Source organism: Rattus norvegicus, chromosome 2 (genome assembly GCF_021556685.1).
Source record: "Rattus norvegicus strain SHRSP/BbbUtx chromosome 2, alternate assembly SHRSP_T2T, whole genome shotgun sequence".
Taxonomy (NCBI): domain Eukaryota; kingdom Metazoa; phylum Chordata; class Mammalia; order Rodentia; family Muridae; genus Rattus; species Rattus norvegicus.
Genome location: NC_141535.1, coordinates 113,486,262 through 113,509,469, shown reverse-complemented (window position 1 = coordinate 113,509,469; position 23,208 = coordinate 113,486,262). Strand labels below are relative to the sequence as shown.

The 23,208-nt window shown below is 46.4% G+C and overlaps 1 protein-coding gene and 1 long non-coding RNA gene across 2 annotated transcripts in view; one reads left to right on the top strand and one right to left on the bottom strand.

Annotated features, from left to right (window-relative positions):
- Positions 1-8,041: 8,041 nt before the first annotated feature.
- Slc7a14 (solute carrier family 7, member 14) overlaps positions 8,042-23,208 on the bottom strand; it is a 105,861-nt gene continuing 90,694 nt past the window's right edge. The window contains 2 exon segments of the mRNA NM_001438269.1: positions 8,042-8,591; positions 22,004-22,881. Of these exon segments, the coding sequence (NP_001425198.1) occupies positions 8,269-8,591; positions 22,004-22,881 (1,201 nt within the window). The 3' untranslated portion in view covers positions 8,042-8,268.
- LOC147996203 (uncharacterized) lies at positions 15,086-15,806 on the top strand. The gene is made up of 3 exons (XR_015671509.1): positions 15,086-15,217; positions 15,409-15,491; positions 15,679-15,806. It is a non-coding gene; the product is annotated as an uncharacterized LOC147996203 (long non-coding RNA).

Below are 23,208 nucleotides of genomic sequence, written 5' to 3'. Positions count from 1 at the left end.
TGTAATACAACAAAAAAATTTAAAAAAAATAATGAATCGAGCAGTTAGCGGTTAGTGTTTGTTACACTTTATTGCGCATCCTAACATTACTAACCTATTTATAAGCTTCAAAAATGATTGCTTGAAAAGCTTCTCATCACGTCTGAGAGATTCTGTGGCACGCACTGGCTCAAAGCTTCCATGATGGAGCTCAGAAAGGACAGCGTGTTATTGGAGGAGGGGACGGCTGCATACCCGTTGCCTGAGGTGGCACATGTGGTCCCTCAGGTCTCAGGACCATGTGCTTCTGAAGTGGACCAGCAAAGGCTTTGATTCTGAATGGAGAGGCACCACTTTTCAGGAAAGTGACAGCTGAGTTGTGTCAGACAATGGACTGGGACAGTAGCACCATCCTGAAGGCCAGATGACCAGATGGGCCAGTCATCTTTAGAGGTCAGCTGTCCAGGGAGTAGCCTAGGTAGACAGTGTGAGGCCATGTCCTTGATGAACTAGAACATGCTAGTTTTCACCTCTGTCTGCCTTCCTTAGGAGATCCTGTGAGTTCTTGTGTGTGCATGTGTGGTACTGCATGAGTAGAGGTTAGAGGACAACCTGGGGCGGCTGTCCACACTTCCCACCTTGTCTGAGACAGGTCTATATTTACCACTGCATGTAACAGGCTGGCTGGCTGGCCCTTGGGTTTCTGGGGCTTCTAGGGATTCTCCTGTTTCTGCTTCTGATCTTAAAGTAGGAACACTGGGATTGCAGGTGCACACTGACATATCCAACTGCCCATGGACGGTGTGGATGATGGGGATCTGAACTTATTGGACCATCTTTCTAGCCCTGTCTCTTTTTCCCCAAGACAGGGTCTCGGGCAGTTTAGACTGGCCTTGAACTTGCAATGTGGCTCAAAACTACCGAGCGCTGATGTTTCTGCTTCCATCTCGCAGGTGCTAGGATTACAGGTGACGTCACCAGGCCTGGATAGGTATCAGGTGTGTTTTATGGAATCGAAACAGTCAATATTAAGCCACTATTTATGCCAGGGTGTCTGGGTCGGGATGGTGGGCAGGCAATGTTTTCCTAACTTGTTTTCAGGATGGGAAAAAATGAGTAGAATATTCCACATTAATCTTACTGAGAGGATCATACTGAGGGGCGAGGATGCTGTGGCACTGGGGTTGGGGCAGTGCCACACATAGAGCATGGTCAGAGAAAGGTTCTCCTGGAAAGTCCACCAGAGTGGATAATCTGGGCCGTCCTCCAAGGAGAAAAGTGAATATAGAAGGTTTTGTGGTTCTGACGTTCTGCAGGTTTGCCTTTATTAGTTGATAAGCTGTGATTTTAGGGGAATTTTGATGCTGAGGATGAATGTTTTATAATAAGAGTAGTTCTAAATGGAGCCCTTCTGTGTCCCTTCCACAGAGGATAGTTGAAACGTGGACGGTAAGCATTGCTTCCGCATCTCCGTTCCGGGATGGAGGAGAACAGCAGGCGTCAGGCACTGTGAGGTGTGAAAGAGCAGGGAATCCTCCCATTTCTCCCCTCTCTCCTCGGGCAGATCTCTGAGTAAAAGTCTGACATACTGTGAGCATTTAACAGCAAGACAGTTTGGTTTCTGACTTTCTTTTTAATAACCAAAAATTTAAATGTAAAGGCACACAATAAAGCTTTATGCATTTATTAAAATATACACATTTTGGTAAATTTATAACTTTCCCTTAGTATCTTGATAAATCAAAATATTATCAACGCCACAATCATTTGAAAATAAAACACACTTTATAGTACATCTGCATATTATCTCTTTTGTCATGGTACATTACAAGACCCACCCCATTGTATAGTGCACCAATGGGAGTTAGAAACCACAAAACGAACACACGTTAACAATACAGCAATTTCATACAGGAAAGAAAAAAAAAGAGTAGCAGAGAACACACCAGAAATTACCATCTGCAAATGCAAGTTATACTTTGTAAGGACCAAACGAAACGGAACCAAGTTAGTGAAATCTACAGGTTGTATTATAACTTTGGGATAAGAATTGAATGGTTGTGTTACTTTTCCACAGTGAGAAAAATCTAGCATGTCGGGTTTGGATGGCGTGACTTTGTGGAGTGAGTACATTAGCCGCCCTCTTAAAAGCCTGTAGCTCCTTTCTCAGCCCAGAGAGTTGAGGTATTTAGGTGCCTTTACAACATCAACAGAGTCTCTGCTTTGGAAAGTGGGTGCTTGTGATTCCCAATGTGAAGTCTCAGCTTCATGCCTGTGAACATGACCATAACATCAGCAGCCACACTCAGTGGATGTCCTTGGACCGGACACCATCATCCCAACGCCAGAGTGAACACAGCCCTTCAGGGTCTGTGCTTCTCACAAAATTCACACCGCCCAGTTTCCTTTAGCTAATACCAGGAAATGTCAGGAAAGCAAACAGAAACAGAGTGCAGATGGAGTTCTTAACATAAACCCAGGCTGCCCCTGCTTCCTGATTCTAACAGAATGCCATGTCTCTTCCCTATGTGATCTAACGTGCACTAAATATTCCTAAGGAGTCAGAGGTTAGAGCTACCTGTGGTCAGGAGCCGTCACCCTGGTGTCTGTGGAAGTCTCCTTTGGGCATGTGATTCCATGCATGTAGAGTACTGATGAGTGGTTTCAACACTATTCTAGCTTATGTGGCAGAGTACACACGCATTTCTGGTGGACTTTAATTTTTCTCTAATCCCTTTGGGGTTTTAATCCCTAAACAGGAAAAGAGGACATCCCATATTTCTTCAAAGAATTGTTTTTATTTAAAGTGTGTGTGTGTGTGTGTGCGTGTGTGCGTGTGTGACTGTATGTGCATGTGAGTTCAATACCCGAGGAGGACAGAAGGGGTTGCTGGAGCTCCTGGAGCTGGAGGTATAGGTGAGTGGAGGCCACGGGTGAGCGCTGGGAATCAAACTCAGCTCCGAGGAAGGGCAGCTCTTCACCACTGAGCTCTCTCTCCAGCTCCTTTTTATAGAAGCAATTTTGGCAAGAGGCATGTGCCTGAGTGCTTCAGAATGATTTGTGAGTTGCTGAAACAGAGTGGGGGGTGGTGATGAGTAAAGTGTTTCAGAAAGGAGGTTGCTTTTGAGGAATAAAAACTAAAATGAAAACAAAAGCAAACGAGACAGTCCTGTGTTATAACACCTTGGAGGAAGTAAAGCAGGACACAAGATTGGCGGGGGCGTGTCTTACTGTCTGCTTGTCAGCGTTCCAACAGATACTGAGACAGCTCCAGGAGGAGGCAGCCTCTGGACCTGCTGGTGGAGATGAGGTTGGGATGCTGTTTCTAGCCTGAATAGTGTTAACTGAAACTGAGAACGTTTTCAAGGTCAGGCCACTGCTGATCGACTGCCGGCCTTAGGGGCTCCAAAGGGCCTCTCTGTGGATGAAGGAACGATCAGCATTAAAGGAGTAACTGGGAGCAGGGCTGACAGACTTCATAAAGATGTGTTGGAAACCCCTGTCTTAACAAGTCTCTTTGACACGGGCATGAGAGTGCACAGAAATGTCACCACGCTGCCCCAGCACCTTCTCCTAGCTCTCTTCCCTACCCCTCTCCACAGGGAGCAGAAGCCAGCTCTGGTCCACTCTGTTTATGGACACCAGAGTCTAAGAATGGACCACGCCTCCCGGGATTCCCAGAACTGATCCCATTCTGGCTTCGGCGCATTTCCTGACTTTCGACTTTATGTCATAGAGCATCAGACATAAGGCCGGAAACCTGTGTCTGGGTCTCAGGGATTCTCCAGGCCCCTGGTAAAAACCCAGTGGCAAATGGGACACTGGTTTCCCCTAGTCTCTCAGGTGGATACTTGGATGGATAGAAATTCTATTTATGATTCTGTATATTTAGAAGAGGGAGTCTCTGCTGATGTGCTTTCCAATAAGAACGATTTAAAGGGTATCGAGTTTCTGAAGCCTTTTTAGCAGTGTAGATATTTCCCTTGGTCTTATTTTCTAACAGCGACTGAATTTTAGCATATGACCAGCACAGAGGCACAGAGGCACAGGCCCAGATTCTTTGATTAATTCCAACCTCCAGCTTCTCCCTCTATTTTAAAGCAGCCTAGTGCTCAATTTGAGTCAAGCCGGGAGCGGAGGTCTTACTGTTCAGATCACACGATAAAAGGAGTTTGTTAGATTCGGTCTTTGAAAGGAATTTAGAAAACTGTTGTGGCTAAAAAAAATTGTGTTATGTGTCTGCAGGCCAGAAGATTACACGTTTCCTAAGGTAACATGGAATCTCACAAAGAAGGGAGAGTAGTATGTTGCTTTGAGTCTGCCATGTTTTCGTTACCATGTTAAAGGAACTCAGTGTACGTGACCGTCCACTCCTTGCCTGGGTAATGATGCCACTGCCCAGTTTTCCTCAAGTCCAACCTTGCCTGACTCACTGCCCAAGCACTCCCGACCCTCGGAGAACCTGTGGGCTGGCTGTGGCAGTCCTGACACATGCGAATCATTACAGCTCCAGTCAGACTAGCTCCTTACTGGTCTTGGAGGAAGGCAGAGGACAAACCTCTTTGAGGACAGCGCTCGGCCATAGTCTGGATCTTAGACATCATCTTCCAGTTCTACCTCATGGTGACTCTGCTACTTCCATAGGCTGCACGCGTGTGTATACTGTATTCCTTGCTCTTTCCAATGTGTGGAAATTTAAACCCAAACAACATGCTAACATCTTCAACTCACATGCCATCTTCGGTACTATTTGAAATAGATCCAATTTCTCCAAAGAATTTTGTTTTCAAATATGCATATGCATCCATGGTGTGTGTGTGTGTGTGTGTGTGTGTGTGTGTGTGTGTGTGTTGTGTATATGTGTATGTATGTGTGTGTTTGCCCACACACGTATGTACATGGGTGCATGTGTTCCAGAACACCCACATTACAGAATAATGATGTGGAGTCAGTTCTCTCCTTTCATATTCATGCAGGTTCCAAGGATCAAAGGCATCAGGCACACCTTTGACTCCCCCCCACACCCCGGGCTGTCTGGCCAGCCGTAGATCTCATTTCTTAGGAGCTGAATCTTTCACATATTATGGCATCAGAGTACACCAGAGCACACAGTAGGCCCACTATGAATAATTGCCGAAAAGTTGATTTCCTTCTATTTCATTCATTCACTCAGTTTTCCCAAGCAACCAATCATTTCTTCCAGGACAGGCTTTCTCTGTGTATCTCTGCCGATCTCAGAACTCCCTCTGTGGGTCAGGCTAGCCTCTGCCTCTGGGTGCTGGGGTTAAAGGTGTGTGCCACCACCACCCAGCCGGTATTTCTTGACAGCCACTACCCAGCAGGCACATGTAGCTAGTGCAATTTAGGCTTGAAGCCTCTCTGTGCACTTCAGTGGTTTGTGGTATTTTAACATGCTGCCCTAATAGGGGAAAGTCTTATTTTAAATCATGTGGCAGTACTGGTTGTCATTACTGAGAAGTCTGTAACTTTCTAAGATGCCCTTCATTGGAAGACTTAGCCACGCCTTGAGAGTACACACTACCCACACACACCTCTGGCTTTGTGCTACCTTCTCTTTTTTTGTTTTAGTTGTTTTCTCCCCTCTGTTTTAGAGCACATACAGTTTAATAGCTACTTCCAATCTTTCTGAAATAATGCAAAGTGCTAATAAATATATAGAATACAAAGATATTAAATTATTGGCTCCACACACACTGAAACCCACCAGAAGAGCTTTCCTAAGATATTATAAAGTGATCCATCTTCTAATGCACTCTCACAAATACAGTGTTCAGATGTGTTAGGAAACCCCTAATATTGTTGTCCCTGTGGTTGATGGTGTTTGAAAACCGCTCTGTGAGACCTGGGACTCGTCCATGGGAGCTGAGAAACACGCTGACCCTTGCTATGTACCTGAGAACACTTTCCAAATCACAGTTTTTAAAAACCAGAAGAGCTAAGAAGATGACCCCAACAATGTTAGAAAAGTGAAGAGAGCAGCGCTCAAAAACATCCAAAGCTACAAACGGAGACACACGGCTTCTGAAATGACAATAATTCCCTGGCTCTGCACAGAATCAACACCAATGGCATTAACTAGTAAAGCCCATGCTCGCTCTTCTTATGCTACAGAAGTTGCACCACAGCTGCCACCAGACCATTGCTACTTTTATACCTAAACACTGACAGTAAAAGGAAACTTTCTACTCACGTGAAGATGTCACTTTGTATCCATACATCTTCTAAACATACCTAAGGGAGAGACCCTTACCACATCTATCTAGACACCGCTCCAGCTTAATAGAAACTATTTAACTAGGCAGATTTCTTGCTCGTAAACCAGTTTAAAACTTAGTTTTAACAAACATGACATCATTATTTGACACTGAATTCTCCAGGTGATTTGTCACAGGCCAGACACTGAATCATGATGGTTAAGTTTAGGCAAGAGGAAACACAGTTTTGTCAGACATTATGTAAGAATGATCCAATAAATACTGGGCTCTATGTAATTAATATGAAGTGATCTAAAAACTGTAGTTATTTGAATGCAATGGCATACACTAGCTAGGGGCACGATATGCAATTTATCGAAAAGCACTGTCTTAAAAATAGTTTCAATTGATCTTTATCTGTTATGTTGAAGCCTCTTGCATTGGTCATGGGACTCCAAAGCTGGAACTCCCTGTACTGTAAGCTCCAAGGGCGGAGGTTACAGGTCTCCTCATGCCTGTCACTTAGCCATTGGTGAATTTCAGTGAGTTAGCTGAACAGGAAGGGCACTTTCTCTCTGGAACTCTAGTGCATGCTAAGAAAGCACAAGCTTCAGACTTTAAGAAAGAAAAGAGGAGAATGTTCGTTGATCCTTAGGAGAATTTTTGGGAGATGATAAACTGAGAAAAAGAGGGTAGGGGATTTGCTTTTTGCCCTACTTTTTGAGAAAATTCTCACAAAAATCTTATTATGAGGAAAATTATCTTCATATACATGTATGCATGGGCCGTTGAAGCCATAGGATTCATGGCTGTCAGGGGATGTAACTTACACATTGTTCCTGTTGCAATTCACCTATCCTGTTTTGGGGGAATTCTTCTATGCATCCTGTCCGTGGCGTACACTTAAATGTCACCAGGTGGCATTTCTCTGGGGCTCTGTGAAAATACTTTGGGAAGGAACAGGAAAAACACTCTAAAAGCGGGCTCTTCAGAGGCATGAGGTCCATAGGAGAAAGTGATCTCTCTGAGCTTAATGACCTAAGTCCCTGGCCTCTGCACCTCTGTTTTCAATGCAGCTGCAGCAAGCCAAGTGGTTGCCTAGCTTAAAAAAATTCTCTCTGCAGATTTTATAATTTTAGAAATATGAAGTAGGATTTGCAATGTGATCTCAGTGGCTGAGTTTCCTCTTCCCCCAAAGACTTTTATCAGATTGTAAAACAAATAGCCTACTTATTCCAGGCATATCAGAGGTACGGCATCACACTCCACCGCTGCCCTGTCACCATAGCAACAGGAGCTTAAAGTCTAGTATAAGGGAACGCATGACAGACAGTTCCTGTCTGCCAATGCCTTTCCGACCTCTGCAAAAGATTGCTATCTAAACTTTTTTCCTTTTTTTTTTCCCCTGGAACTCCGATGGTGTATCTCACTATACTATTGTGTCTACACGGGTGTTTTATGAGGGAATGTGTTCTCAGTGTCCTCTATCCTTTCTGGATCCTGAAATTATAGTCTGGAAACCGTAAGAACTTTGGTGAGTAAGGAGAAGGCTGGGTCCCTTCCCTGGTTAGTTTAGGGGGAGGTGAGATGTAAGGACACAGTGTTGCTGACAGAGAAAGTCCTGGAACTGCCTGACCTACTGACCTGGGAGAGGAGCTCCCAGGGCTGCTCTGGCAGGGCTGACAACTGCTTTGCACCTCAGCCACCTTTATGACTCCTTCCGGGGTGGGGGGGCTGTGTTCTCAGCTTGGGTGGAGGAAGCTTCCTCATCTTAGTAAGAAGCACAAAGACCCATCCTGCAAAGCGAACATTTGCTGCCATCGGCTGGACGTCTCACTAACATAGGATTTCGTGGAGTCTTTTGATTTTGACTTTTTTTTTTTTTAACGAGAGGGCTGGCTAAGGGCCCTGGGTAAAACCCTTCAACGGTATTCCCCTGAACAGCAGAAACAGCAAATGACAGATTATGCCTGGGGATGGACCTTGGGGAAGGCTGGGTTTGTGAAATGAGAGTCGGAAGAAGTTTCCACCTTCTAGAACACAGGCTGATTTACCCTCTCTAGGCTCCTGCGCCTTACTCAGGAGAGCAATCTAACTCGTCATTCTCGATCAGGGCCTCCGAGTTCTGTTTGTGTTTGCTTTTGCTTTTCGCTTTGCTACTGGTCCGGCTGTTTGCCTTCGCATCTGACATCTGTTGGTAATAGAAGCCTTTGTCCTCAGCCGGCCCACCCCAGTCCTCCTGGCTCTCGCCCTCGGTGGCATAGGAGAACCCCTCCTCCACGGAAAAGGGGTCATCCACGTCGTAGCGCTGGTATGTGCTTTGGTGCAGGGCCTGCTCTCGGGCGCTGATTTCCAAGGTGCTGTTCCAGATACCATACCCAAAGTAAATGAGCATACCTGTTGGGAGGGGAAAAGCACGATGAATAAGCAGTTGTTTTGGGGTCCGGGGAGTCACTGGGGAGGTCACACTTGACTAGAGCTGGGGTGAGGTACATTCTCAGATCTACCACATTTTGAAAAGACTTGAATTAACGCCCTTTCCAGCCCCAGAGTCCACATAAAAGGCCCCTTACGGTGGTCCTCGCTAAAAATCCAAGCTCTGGGAGGTAGGATCAAGCAGATTGCTGGGGCCCATTGGCCAGTCACCCTAGCTAAACTCCTGAATATCTGGTCCCAGTGAAAGACCGTGTCTCAAATCAACAACTCCTGAGGAAAGGCACCCAATGTTGACCTCTGGCTTCTGTATACACAGGTACAAACATAGGCCACCCACCAAGAGGCACAGCCTTCACAAAACTGGCAGATCTGAGTATGGCGGGGCATATCTACAATCCTAGCACTGGGGAGGCTGAGGGAGGAGGGCGGGAATTCGAGGCGAGAGTGGTAAGACCCTGTCTCGGTAAAGGAAAGCAAGTCAACAACAAAGCCAGAGTAACATTGAGGAATCGCAGCCCAAATTTACAGCTTCCGTGGAGGGTTCTGAGGCAGTGTCTTTGCTCGTCCTAGAGGGTCAGGCTTTGACTGACAGTGAGAGATAGCTGCCTCTTTAGACAGGATCTGGCCTTTCAGTCACCTTAGCCCTCATCTCCCATCCTTACCTCCTCTCCCTGTCATTATTCTCACAGAGCTACATACCAGGGATCTGCATCTTCTGCCCTGGTTTGTACTTACAGATCAGGGAGTCCTGTGGGCATTAGAACAACAATGGCCCCAAGGCTCATAGATTTGAATGCTTAGTCACTGGGAAATGGCAACGTTTGAAAATATTAGGAGATGCCTTATTGGAGGAAATGTGTCACTGGGGGAGGCTTTCGAGGTTTCGAAAGCTTGAGTCAGGCTCAGTGACACCCATTGTGCTGCCTTTGGATCTGGATGTGCAATCGTTCACTGATTGACTGTAGCGGATGGACTGGCTGGTCAGAGATTCAGAAAGAGCACGATTGGAAAGTGAGAAAGACAACATGTGGGGAAGAAGTTGTGGCGAGAGCTCTGCAAATGGCTGAAGGATGTAAAGACCCTCCTGTCCCACGTAAATGCTCATCAAAACTTCAGCTGAGGAGGAGTTCAATAATCAAATGGGTAGGATGACCCGCTCTGCGGATGGTCAGCCTCTTTCCCCAGCCATCCCTGTCATTGCTCAATGGACCTGTGAACAAAGGGGCCATGGTGGCCAAGATGGGGGTTATGCATGGGCTCAACAATAAGGACTTCCAGTCACCAACGCTGACCTGACAGCACCTGCTGTTGTGTGCCAGATCTGCCACCAGCAGAGACCAACACTGAGCCTCAGGTACGGCACTAATCCCTGGGGTGACCCTCCAGGACCTGGTGGCAGGTTGACTACTTTGGACCACTTTCTCTGTGGAAAGGACAGCACTGTTCTTACTAGAGTAGGTACTTATTGTGGTTACAGGTTTGCCTTTCCTGCATGTAAACCTTCTGCCCAAACCACCATAAAATCGGAACCATCTCAGAACATTTGTCCCCGGCCTCCATGTCAGGCCCTGGCACTTGCTCTGCCCTTAGCCATAGACATATGTGCTTTATCTTCGTGTTTCATACTCACCAATGGAATTTCTATTTCTGACCCCTAAGCTGTTTCTTTCTTCCGTGTGGACTTCCAGGCCGCCTAGTGGTACAAGCAACTGTTATGACCCATACAACATCTGTCATGTGATTATCTGCACTGGGTGCTTCTAGTGTATAGTCTTGGGCAAAAACTGGCCCTTAATGTGTGTTAACTGAATGAATCAGGATTCCTGATGAACACAGACTGGTGTACTGTCTCTGCGTTGACTTCATTCTAACCAAAGGAAACTCATTTCACTGGTAAAACAGCCTTCACCTGGCTAATGTTCCTTTTCGATATTTTTTATTGGACATTTTTATTTATATTTTTTATCCCTTTCGATATTTTTGAAAAGCATATTAGCTTCCTTTTTAAATTCGAAATGCCCTTGAAATCCAGAGTTTGTAAAGGCAAGGTTTAGGGACCTATTATAAGAGTGTGGGACCTGGGTTTAAATCCAGTCTCCACCATTCTAACAGACATAACCTTGGACCTATGGTTTACCCTGTCGGCCTTCTATTCTGTAAACTGTGAGAAGCAGGGCTTACGTGCTGAACAAGAGTACCTGCTTCTAAGTGTGAAGACCTAAGTTTACATCTCAGTGCATGCACGTGCGCGCGCGCGCGCGCGCGCGCACACACACACACACACACACACACACAGAGAGAGAGAGAGAGAGAGAGAGAGAGAGAGAGAGAGAGAGAGAGAGAGAGAGAGAGAGAGCGCTGGTGTGGCCATGCATGTGCCTGTGTGGTGAAAGTGGAGATGGGGACAGGAATGGGAGGATTGCTTGAGTTTCTGCTTACAGTTCAGCCAGAGACCCTCTCTTCTGTGAATAAGGTAGAGGGAGATGGAGCAGGGCACGGGATGTACTCTGCTGGCCCCTAAATGTTCTTTAAGAGGTGTGAGCACAGGAACACACCTGTGCATATATCACACACACATTGAGCATACTTAACACACATACACACGGAATACACACAAAAGAAACCATAAACACAAACAAAACCAACCCCTGTCCCTGTGAGTCAGAGTGATTAGTGGACAACCTGGGGTAAAATGGGGCCATGGTCTGGACACTGAGGTCCCGCATCCCTTGTCAGCAGCAGCAGCAGCTCCTTTGTCTCCGCTGACCCTGGCCACCTGCTCAGCTGTTTGCTCAGAAGGCAAAACCAGCCAGCTTTCCCACTCTGGCCCTTGAGAACTTGTGCTCCATCTTGAATCTGAAGCCCGTCTCTTTAAGCTTGGATTTCTCCCCCCTTGTCTCAAGTGACTTTCTCCCATCCCTTCCAGCCCCCCACCAGTCAGTGAAATCAACTTTGCAGGAGCCAAAGTAAGCAGAGATTTATGGTCCTAATTGGTGGTAAAGCTTGGAGTTAATCGTTTGCAGATGTAGATATTTGGGCTCAAATAGCCTGATCTTTTTGGGTGGGGGTGGGGGAGCCTTTATTGTCTGGGGGCGGAGTGGAGGAGGCTATCCAGGACCGTTATTACTCTGTGTGGAACCAGACCCCCATTCACACTAAAAGGCCAGGGTGTGCGTGCTTAGAGAATGCGGGCTTGAAGCCTGCCTGGGAACCGAGGATTGCACGTGGCTAGGTGGGACCAGCAGCACAGCTCTCAGTTTCTCATTGTTCCTCATTTCTCCTGAACATCCAGGCTGGGGGCCAGCCTTGCCCCTTACCCCTGCTTCATTAATCCTCTCCCCTTGCCCCCGACCCAGTTTATAGGTGATTCTTTCTCCTATGGAACTGAACATTTTTCTGTTTCCCTTGCTTCCACATCTCTGCCCCTCCGCGGATCAATGTGACTGGGTGACATTTGTTCTGGCACACTTTCTCCCAGAGCAGGGTACGTGAGTGTTAGGTAGACTCCTGTTACAGGTCATGATGTAATTGCTCTAACATCACAGATAATAGAGCCAGAGATGACACTACAGGTGAAGAACCTAACCAATGACTTCATTTTACTGGAAAAGCAGAGGCTGCGGACATTAGGAGCCGTGCTTGGTTCTGCAGGGGGCGGAGTCAGCCTTCTCGCTGGGTAAGGTCTTTTACACACCCAGTCCTTCACACTTCCCTCCCGAAGCTGGCTGACGATACACTTACTGTAGTAAATATTCAGTAAGAGTTAGGTCTATGTGTTCTTTGGGAATGCCAGGCCTGGAAGGAACATGTATAATACATACCAGCCACAGATACGCTAATGGGTCTTTTCGTGTTTGCTGTGGCATCCCTGACAGTTACAAAGGCTCGCTATTCCTTGCCAATATACATTTCAAATATGTGTGTTGTGATGGGCAGTGATTCAGGCGGCCTGGGTGCACAGAACCATCTAGCATCTTACATTCTGTCTGCATTTTTTTTTCTTTTCCTGGCCCTTGAGTCAATTTGGGAAGACTGGTGTGAAGTAGAGAGAGAAGGTGGGAGAAGCGAAAAAGTGGAGAGGACAAAGCACCAGAGGGAACAAGTGCAGAGGGTGAGGGAGGACTGCCATCTGTCACATAAACAAGGGCTTTGTGTGGAGGAGTAAACAGCGAGGCTGAAGGCCTGCTGTGTGCAAGCAGGGCTTTGTGTTTCGGCCTCTCTTCTCAGCTGCGTAGAGAAAGATGCACAAGGTAGTGTCTGCCACCTCAGGAATTCTGAATCCCGAGTCACCTAAACTACCCTTCCCAAAGCACTGCACACCAGGTCTTCTGGTTACAGTCAGGTTAGAGTACTTGTCTCTCCAGGAACTTAAAATGCTATGTGTGTACTGGTGTGAGTGTGTGTGTGTGAGTGTGTGTGCACGTGCTTACGAGAGAGAGAGAGAGAGAGAGAGAGAGAGAGAGAGAGAGAGAGAGAGAGAGGAGTGAGGGGGACAGAGAGACGGGGGACAGAGAGACAGAGAGACACACACATAGACAGTCGGACAGAGACAGAGAAGGATGGACTGTGTCTCATGGGCAGGGAACTGGGATATAGAAGAAAATAAGGCAGTAGGGACCGGAGAGATGGGTGAATTGGTTAAGTATTTGGTGCACAAACAGGAAGACCTAATTTGGATCTCTTGAGTCCATGTAAGAAGCCAGTCCAGTGGCACATGCCTAGAACCCCAGAGTTAGAGAGATGGAGACAAGTGATCTCTGGGGTTTGCTGGCCAGTCTGGTTAGCTAAACTGGTGAGCTCTAGGTTCAAAGAGAGAGTCTGTATCAAACAAACAAATAAATAATAAAAGTTAAGGTAAAAAATAATCAAGGAAGACGTGGCAGTCAACTGTTGTTCTTTACATATATGCCTCACGTGTACACACACAGACAGAGACAGAGACATACAGACATAGACACAGATAGGCACACATACTCAGACGCACAGACACACACAGAAATGCGCATGCACACACGCAGACACACAGCAACACTTCCAGATATCTCCTTGCCTGGGTTCTGTAGGTTTTGACTTCTCCTACAGCTTCCATTTTCCAGGAGAGATTCTGGAGAACACAGATGAGGTTGACATCTGTGGGAAGCAGTTTTGCGTTCTCGAACATCACTTTTTTTATTGTGGTACTAGGGGGTCGATTTAGAATTTTGAACATATTAGGCATGTGCTCTACCACTGAGTCACCTGCCCAGAGATTTCGAGCCTTCTGTTCTGAAGTATTTCAAGAATATACAGAAATGCAAAGAATACCACCATATTATTCATCCAGCTCCTGAGCCCACTCCCCTGCCTCCCTCCTAGATTACACTGAAACAAATTCCCCCTGCCCTAGGCAGTTTGTAAATATTTCAATATTCATTGTAGGATAGTACTATTTTAACATATTAACTGACATGCAACAGTGTTCAACATTCCTCACATTACTACTCACACAACACACCTTCCCCGCCATATGAGATCACCCTCTTACTCTGATGACAGCTTTGTTGTGAGTGGTTTGGGGACAGTTTTACTTGGGACTGTCACCAGGCTTGTATCATATTCTTTAGTAAAAATTCATAGATCGGAAAACTTTTCCCTTTGAAGGTTGGATTGGCTATTAGCATACGCTAGAAGTAGAACCAAGCTTAAAATCAAAATGGCTGTACAAAATGGAGATCTTTGCTGACTCTACATCAGACGGGATTAGTATCAGATACATATAGATGTACAGAAGGAAACACCCAAACCGCCAAATAATTCAGTCAGTAAATGTACCAATGAATTGACTAGACAGTTTTCAAAAGAAGAAACAGAAGTAGCTAAGAAAGACTTGAAAAAGTGTCCAATATCCTTAGCCAGCTTGGAAGCACACTGCCTTGAGGTTTTCATTTTATCCCAGTCAGAATGACCATCAGTAAGAAAATAAATGACAGTGGGATAGGGGAAGGGGAGACGTTGTGTGTGTTGGGGGAGGGCTGGAGAGATGGCTCAGCAGTTAAGGGCACTGCTTTTCCAGACGACCTAGGTCCAAATCCCAGCACCTACATGGCGGCTCAGAGCTGTCTTTAACTCCAGTTCCAGGGGATCTGGCAACTCAAATACACAAACATGCAAGTAAAACGCCAATGCACAGAAAATAAAACAAACAGGCAAAGAAATAGATGATGACAGATACTGGTGGGGGAAGGGAAGTCCCTGGTCATTGTTAGTAGAAATGTCAGTGTGTGCAGCCAGTGTGGAGGTCAGCCTGCAGGTTCCTCAGAAACGGAACATACAATTACCACACGACCCAGCTACACCAGTGTGAGTACTTAGCCCAAGGGTTCCAAGTAAATACACCACAGAGACACAAGAGAGTCTGTGTTTAGAGCAGTACCAATCGCAGTAGCCAGGGCATGGACCATCTAGAGAAGTCCACCCAGGAACGAACAGATAAAGAAGATGTGGCCCACTTTTTTTTATGAGAGTAAATATATGAAACCATGACATTTGTAAGAAACGGAATACAACTGGAAATTATTATATTCGTTGAATAAGAGCCAGCCTAGAAGGTAATGTGTTTTTTCTCATATGCAGAACCCAGATTTAAAGTTTTATATGCATGTATATGGAATAAGGTTGCTAGTTAATGAATGTGATATTTTACTTTACTTGACTATTTGATTCTGCTGCTTCTTATGTGCTTTAAATTACTGATTTCCTATTGTGTGTGTTATATCTATCATCAATTACCTAATGGCAGGTGCGATTGACCTCAGAGGGGAGAAAGTGCTTGTGTGGTAACAGGGTCCTGGAGGCTCTGCTGCTAAGCTGGAGATGTCTCAGGTAGGTGTTGGTGGGGTGTCCGATGTGGCTAGGACAGACAGTGGTCAGTAGAAAGCACGGGAGCCTATTGGCAGTTCAAAAATAGGTGCGAGGTACACACTAGTTCTTAGCAAGGTAATGGCCGCGTGCCCTCTGACAGCATCAGCGGAGGAAAATATTTAAAGGGAAGCTTTGGCTTGTTTTCCAGATGAAGTTGCCTGGTGGAGAAGGTACCTGGGGGAGGTCAGGCTAGACAAGATGAAGACTCATCCCCCCCCTCCCCCCATCGCAAATGAATGGACTTTCCTTATGCAATAAATACTTTGTGATCTTAAAGCTCTTCGCAAATATTCATTGTATCAGATGCCAGTCCAGAGAAGTTAACTACACAGCAAATGAGGCATTGGAACAGCCCTGGAGCTCACTGTTCCTGCTAGAAGATGAGGGGCTGTCCCCGCCCCACTTCGGAATCTCCAGGGAAGGGACTCTGTTGAACTTGCCTTCAGATGCTAGGGTGCCCATGCACCAGCTAACTAAACACTTAGCAGTTTATGTGGCTCCACCCTGGGCAAACTAATCACATGACTCCAAAGCTTCAAGTGAAAGGCCTGGGTGGGATACTGGGGAGGCACCCTACATCCTACGGAGGCAAAGCTGCAAGGAAACTCAAGCCTGAAAAGAGACCGGGGGGGGGGTGGAAGGTGGGGGTGGGAGATAAACAGTAAGAGCAGACTGTCAACTCCGCAGGCACGAACTCAGCTCCAACTTTGGGTCTCTGATCTCTCGAGTCCCAAGGGAGCGCCTGGTCCGCTGTAGCTCTGTACTTGGGCTGAAAGAAGGTGGGTCACCTGACCCCAGGCTGGGTGGAGCAACCTCTTCCTGGGGTGCGCTTTCCAGCAGGAAGCCCTGCCCGCAGCAGATAGCAGAGGCACTCCGTTATGCCCAAAGGGCTTTTTATTTTGACTGCTCCGGGATCAGATTTCCAAAACAGACCTTTGCGGTGCAGGAGCAGGAGATTTGTCCGCGAAGAGAAGGTGTACGCCCCACCCACCCAATCCCCACCAGCTCCTATCCTTCCCGATTATTTTTTTACATACCGCCATGAGCCCTATAGATTGCAATAACAGTGAGGTTTGTTTAATGTGGTGAGACCAGGAGGAGCAGGCTGGATGGGAGGGGCTCTATCTCTGGCCCTGCGGTTGGTCTAATGTGAAGTCAGTGTCTCCTCTGTAAGTCAGGGGACCCTGTCTTCATCTGAGCCGTGTGACGGCTGATGACTGAGTGAGAAACCCAATGTTATGAATTAGTAGTCTCACAGCGCACAGAGACTCAAGAGAAATGTGTCCGCTGTCCACTGAAGAAGACCTGTAAAAGAATATTCACCGCAGCCCGATTTATCCGGAGCAAATGGAAACAACCTAACAAGTGACCAGAGTGGAGCCCGCATTGTGGCGTGGAAGGCTAGTCAGCAACCACAATATGACAATACGAGTCACAGTGTGGGTGGATCTCACCAGCAGTGTTGGAGAACAGAAGCCAAAGGCTTGGAGTTAGTTCCATGCGTACCCACGTACTGGCTCCAGGGCCTCCACCTCTTCCACTGTTCACTCTCCTGACATTCTTTTGCCTGGGTCTGGAGGCAGAGCCCCTTGATTCCCTTGGCCCTTCTTTCTATGCTTGCCTGTGTCCAGAGTTCTGCCCTCTCTGTAGACGGAGTACCTTAGGCCAGCTTTCTCTGCATAGGATCTCCTTTTAAGCATCCCCCATCCCTGTGGCTTTCCTGTGAGGCCTACATGACTTGTTCTTCACTCTCCTGAGCATGACTGACATTGAATAGCTCATTGTTTTCTCCTCTCCCACCAGAAAATGTGTCAGCCTGATTGATTATGGACATACTATCAAGAATTCGGGCAGCCCAGCACCCTTCCTCCCACCTGGGGACCCGGACTAGGTTCACTTGGGAGAATGCTTGCTTGCCTACCGAGCACAAAATCCCACAAAACCCCACGTTTGCTCACTAATAATGCATGACCCAACAACTGTGGGACAGCACGCTTGTAATCCTAGATCTAAGGAGGTGGGGAGAGGCGGGTCTGGAGTTCAAGGTTATTCTGGTGCTACATAGAGAATTTGAGGCCACTCTTGGATATAAAAGACATTGCCTCAATGAACAAACAAACAAACAGGAGGAAGAAAAGAACATTTATATCCTGGCATAAAGCACACTGTCCAAATCCCTAGTCCTATCTTCTAATTGTAAAGACAAGACCATCTTCCTCAGAAGGATTGAATAAATTATAAATAAAGACATGGCTGTTCTCATGGGAAAGGTACTGTGAGCTAGGCTACCTGATAATGAATTCTTTCTAGGAGCCTAGGGGACGGGGGATAGGCCTGAAAGAGACCCAGGAGCATTCCACTTTGTCATGCTCCCACCCTAGTATGTCACAGTTCCCGAGATGGTGTTTGACCCCTGGAGATGCTCTACCAGCCTGCATCCCCTCAGAGGAAAGAAAGAAGCTGAGCTCGGCTTCGGGCTCACTTTGTTGGGATTAATACACACTTACTGTTTGTATCATTTCTCTTGTCTAATGGAAAGGGAGTGCCGGGAAATCTTGTCAGGGCTCAGTGAGTTATGTTCTTTTGAAGGTCAAAGCTCACAAAACACTGTTACAAATCCTCTGATTAAGATTCACTTCGAGAAGGCTAGATAACAGAGCACACACCGTCATCCCCTTATGACTCAGCTGTTAACCAGGGAAATTTTGTCAAGAAGCAATTGATTTCATAAGAAGCTTCATTTAAAAATATCTCTACTGTTCTTCCCAGGAAAGTTGCAGTGTGCATGAAGAAACAGCCCGGGTCTGGGAGCCTCATCAATCCAGAGGAGGGATATTTATTGTAATTGTGTAAGATCATTAAGTATTTTTATAATTCAATTTGGGGCTACAGGAAAGCTATACTTATATAGGAAAAATCTTGTTTTTGCAAAACAGACTTGGTAACTAGATTACCTTCCCTGTTTGTCTTCTCTCCATAACAGCTCTCAAATTTGAGCGTGAATTAGAATCATCTAGATGGTTAAGTCTTATGTTGCATCCCAGCTAGCCCACCTTTGATATTAGGACCACTGGTTTGAGGTGACATTTCGGGAAGTATTGATTCAGAAGACTGTAGATTTTTGAAAACCTGGCTGCACATTAAAAATTTCCTAGCTGAGCTCTAAAATCCTACTCCATGCTTGACGACGCTCGGGGTGTTTTCCTCTGCTTGATAACAAGCAAGGCGGCTGGAGCTGGGGATGGTTCCCATTGTGTGCTGCTGTGTGAGCCAGCCTGCCCAGGTCGGTGGACAATGAGTGACTCAGAGCTCTGGAGATAAATGTTTCTTAGTACTTTCTCCATCGTTTTCTCATGGCTGAATAAACCAAAGCGTTGCAAAGTTATACAAATTTTCTAAATTTATAAGTCAAGGTTAGAACAAGGGCTTCTATTTGAACCTGGCCCTGCTCGGTGCCAAAGGGGCCATTTGGTGCCATGGGAACCAGGGATGTGATATAGAATCCTCCGTTATAAGTCTGTGAGACTCTGTGCAAAAAGGAAAATGCTTGCCTGGTAATTTCCTGTTCAGAAATTACTTGGAATTCAAGACAGCAGTAGCAGCAGACTCTTAACCCAGGCCCAGGACCCTGCACATAGGGTATGACCAGGAATTCAGGGCCAATGTCAGGTTTTAGCCACATCAAATATTCAGATCAAATAAGAATATTTGTTCAGAGGTACGTGGTGAGGTGATTTGAACCCTAGAACTAAAGCATGGGTATTCTGGATTCAAGAACCTGCTCTGCCACTAACTTCGGTTATCTGACCTTTTGGAGTGTTAGTTTAATCTTACGTAAAATGAGTGGGACAGAAGTGGTGACAGGTGGTGTAATTACCATAGTGGCCATGGTAGGGGACTCTAATTTAAGAAGCTCATGGTTTGTTTGTGGTGCTAGGGGTCAAATCCAGATTTTTGTTCTTACCAGGCAAACACTTTACCAAGCCCTGTCCTGGCCCTGATAAGGGACTCTGAACTTGTTTTGCCCCATCCCCAGAGTGCTAGCCTTAGGTCTGCAGAGTTTGGCTGTGGGCCCTTAAGCAGAAGCTACTGTTTCTTTATCTGTACAGTAGAGATTGCCATGAGATTTAAACAGTGAGGCAAGGCCCTCACAATAACTTGTAAATAGCGCTGTATTTTTAATTACTCCTAGGAGACAAAGGGTTTGTGTATATGTATCAATGATCTTTTCTTTACTGTTTCACTTTTTAAATAAAAAAAAAATCTATAGCAGTGTTCTCCGCCTCCCTAACGCAGTGACCCTTTAATAGAGTTCCTCACGTTGTGGCGACCTCCAACCATAAAATTATTTCATTGTGACTTCATAACTGAAATTTTGCCAGGATTATGAATTGTGATGTTAATATCTGATAAGCAGGATATTTGGTATGTGACCCCAAAAGGGTTGTGACTCACAGACTGAGAACCACTGACCTCTAGTGTCTTCCTAGGCATAAGCATTTGTGAAATCACAGGAAGGTTTTTTTTTGGGGGGGGAGGGGAAGAGTAGACTTATTAAATGTTCTACAAAGCTCATGTAAATAGTCTCTAAAACTATGGGGTGGGCACCTGGCTGTGGGCCACCCTGTTCTGGATGCAGAGGCCCCTCCAGCTTTGCCTGTTCAGTGAGCCTGTGAACATGGGTTGAGATCTGTTTTCATTCACTTGACAGTCACACAACTAAAATCTTTCTACCTACTTCAGTCACTTCTGCCTAGAGCAGCCCTCCCATTGGCTAGCTACAGTGCAGACACGTGTGAAGAGAGATGAGAACGTGTTAATAAAGCAAACAGACGGAGAAAATATCAATGAGCCAGTGGGGAGTCCTCTCGAGAACACCGACTGAAACTTAATAGAGGACTAAATAGAGAGGGAAAAGTTGGGATAAAATGCTCCGAGAAGACACAATGTAGCCTGGAGAGTTAGACTCTTGGAAAAACTTGCCGTTTCTTTTGGTTGCTGTTTTTCCTACTTCCATCTCATTAAATCGTTCCTTCAGGTCCCACTCACATCTTCCCTTAGGCCCCAACCATATCTTCCCTTCAGATCCTACCCACATCTTCCCTTCAGGCCCAACCCACTTCTTAAGGTCCCACCCACTTCTTTCCTTTAGGTCCCACCCACATCTTTCCTTAGGTTCCACCCACATTTTCCCTTCAAGTCCCATCCCCTTCTTCCCTTTAGGCCCTACCCACTTCTTTCCTTCAGGCCCCACCCACATCTTCCCTTCAGGCCCCACCCACATTCTATTTTTTCCAAGTGCTTTTCTGGCAACTCTCATTTTTCTCTCCTCTGAGAAGTACGTCATTATCATTTAAGAGGTATTTCTTGAGCACGTTCCACAGGTGCTTTGCTCTAGGCACACACTGGTCTCAAGTAGTGGACAGGCTGCTAACCAATGTGAATGCTTACTTTAACCTGACCAGCTGATCCATGGCTATTTCTCTTGCTTTGTTAGTCAGGGAATGCTTAGTGTATAACTCTCCTGCTCTGCAAAGCTCCTTCACTAAATATTTGGGGAACCCTCAGGGCTACCAAGGACAGGCGCGGTGAAAAAACGAACTTTAAAATGTGCTTAGATACCCCTCTCAAGTTATCACTGATCCACCCCCAGCCACCTCATCAACGGTCAGACTGAATCAATACAGAAAAAAGTATAGTACAAACAGACCACAAGTCCCATTAGATTTCTTGGGAAGGCCTGGGGCTCTTGAAGACAGTGAAAGTGAGTTTTGAGAATAGCATGCATTTGCATCAGAAGATGGCAGAGGCTCTAACAGAGTCAGGCCCCTCATTAATGGCAGACAGAGGTCGGCAAGCATGGGCGCATGATGGACACCTTCTGTTGGCATTTGACAGGGCAACATAAGGACCTTGGGGGACAAAAGCCAGTGTGAACTGACAGATGTAAAATGGTGCCGTGATAAAAGCTGTGTTGGAAAAATAATGCCCCAATCCACACTTGGCTCACACTTTGTTTACTTAAAAAATTAGACCGTAATTGACCTTTAAGTTTAATTTGGTCATATTAAGATCAGTGAACCCTTTTATAATTTACCAGAATTTTTAGTTTCTAAGATAGAAGTCTAGCCAACCATCCCCCACATCCTACTATATCTCCCTCTACTAATGTTATGCCTTTAAGAAATGGGTATTCATTTTGAGCAAACCTTTTCTGGCACTAATTATTCTCACACGCTGACACGCAATATCAGTGACTGGATATTAATGAAGTAATGGATTGATAGGCATCGTTCTTCCAAGAGCGTATCAGGCGGAACAGGGGTCACTGGCTTTATTGACCAATGAAGAAAGCGTGGGTCTGTAGAACCAGCCCGATGGAGGCGTCTTATCCAGTTAGGGCATAATGTTGGGATAAGCCTGCTCAAGACCTTAAAAGAGGAACGCCCAAGGCTCCAGAGGACATCGCTTACCCACAAAGCACCAGACCGCAAACCGGATCCATGTGATGGTGGAGAGCTTTAGCATGAGATAGATATTCACCAGCATGGCAAAGGCAGGCACAAAGGGGAGGCAGGGGGCCATGTACGGCAGCTTCTTGGGGTTCTCTGGCTGCTGCAGGATGACGAACACCAGCACGGTGATGAGCAGCAGCATCAGAACAACCAGAAGGATGGCCCACCAGCTCTGGCCTGAGATGTACTCGGAGCCAAAGATGACGAAGGAGCAGAAGATGAACATGAGGATGAACAGCAGGAGCACGCAGATGGTCACTGTGTGCCCGGTCGCTGCCGTGGGCCGGTCCATTTTGCCTGGAAGCCCTAGCCGGATTCTCATCGTGTAGTAACGGGGTCCGATCAGCTTCTTCAACTTGATGAGATAGATGTTTTCTGATTCATCGGCTTCTATGCCGGTGGTCATGTCCACGGTGCCATAGTTGGGGTGGTTGACGTTGTAGGCGGACTTATCCGATTTCCCTATGAGCATCTCATTGTCTCCCAAGGACGGCAGGTTCTTGGCCCCACAGGTGTTGGTGGCTGGGCTGGAAAATTCCTCCCCTTCACTCACGGGAGAACAAGTTTCCTTCTCACAGTCAGCCAGGATGCCTTCCTTCTTCTTGGTGTGCTCCTCAGACAGGAACTTGACAAAACCATCGATGTCGCTCTCAGGCTGATAACGAAGAAGCAGGACACAGACAGAGACCAGGGTGTAGGCGAGGAGCGTGCCGATGGACATCATCTCTATCAGGTCCCTCAGGCTCACCAGCAGGGAGAGGAGAGCCGCCAGGAATCCTGATACGATGCAAGCTACCACTGGCGTCTCTGTGTAGGAGCTCACATGAGCCAGGAACCTGAGGGAAGGTGCAGGCACAGGGTTAAGGGTCATAGCACCTGTGGTGACTGATTCTAACATACCAGTATGTTAGAACTGCAACGTCAACAGCTTGCTGAGGTTAGCTCCTCCTGGCCCCGCCCTTCTGATTAATTCCTGTTTTTACCTCTGCCCGCTACACCATTCTCAAAGTTTGGATCAGGGGATATCATTAAAGAATTCACTTTACAGGATTAGGTGCATCCTCCCACTGAGGCCAGAGAAGGCAGAACTTTGCTACATATGTTTTGGGGGCCTCAGACCAGCCTGTGTATGCTCTTTGGTTGGGATGTAAATAAATAAAATA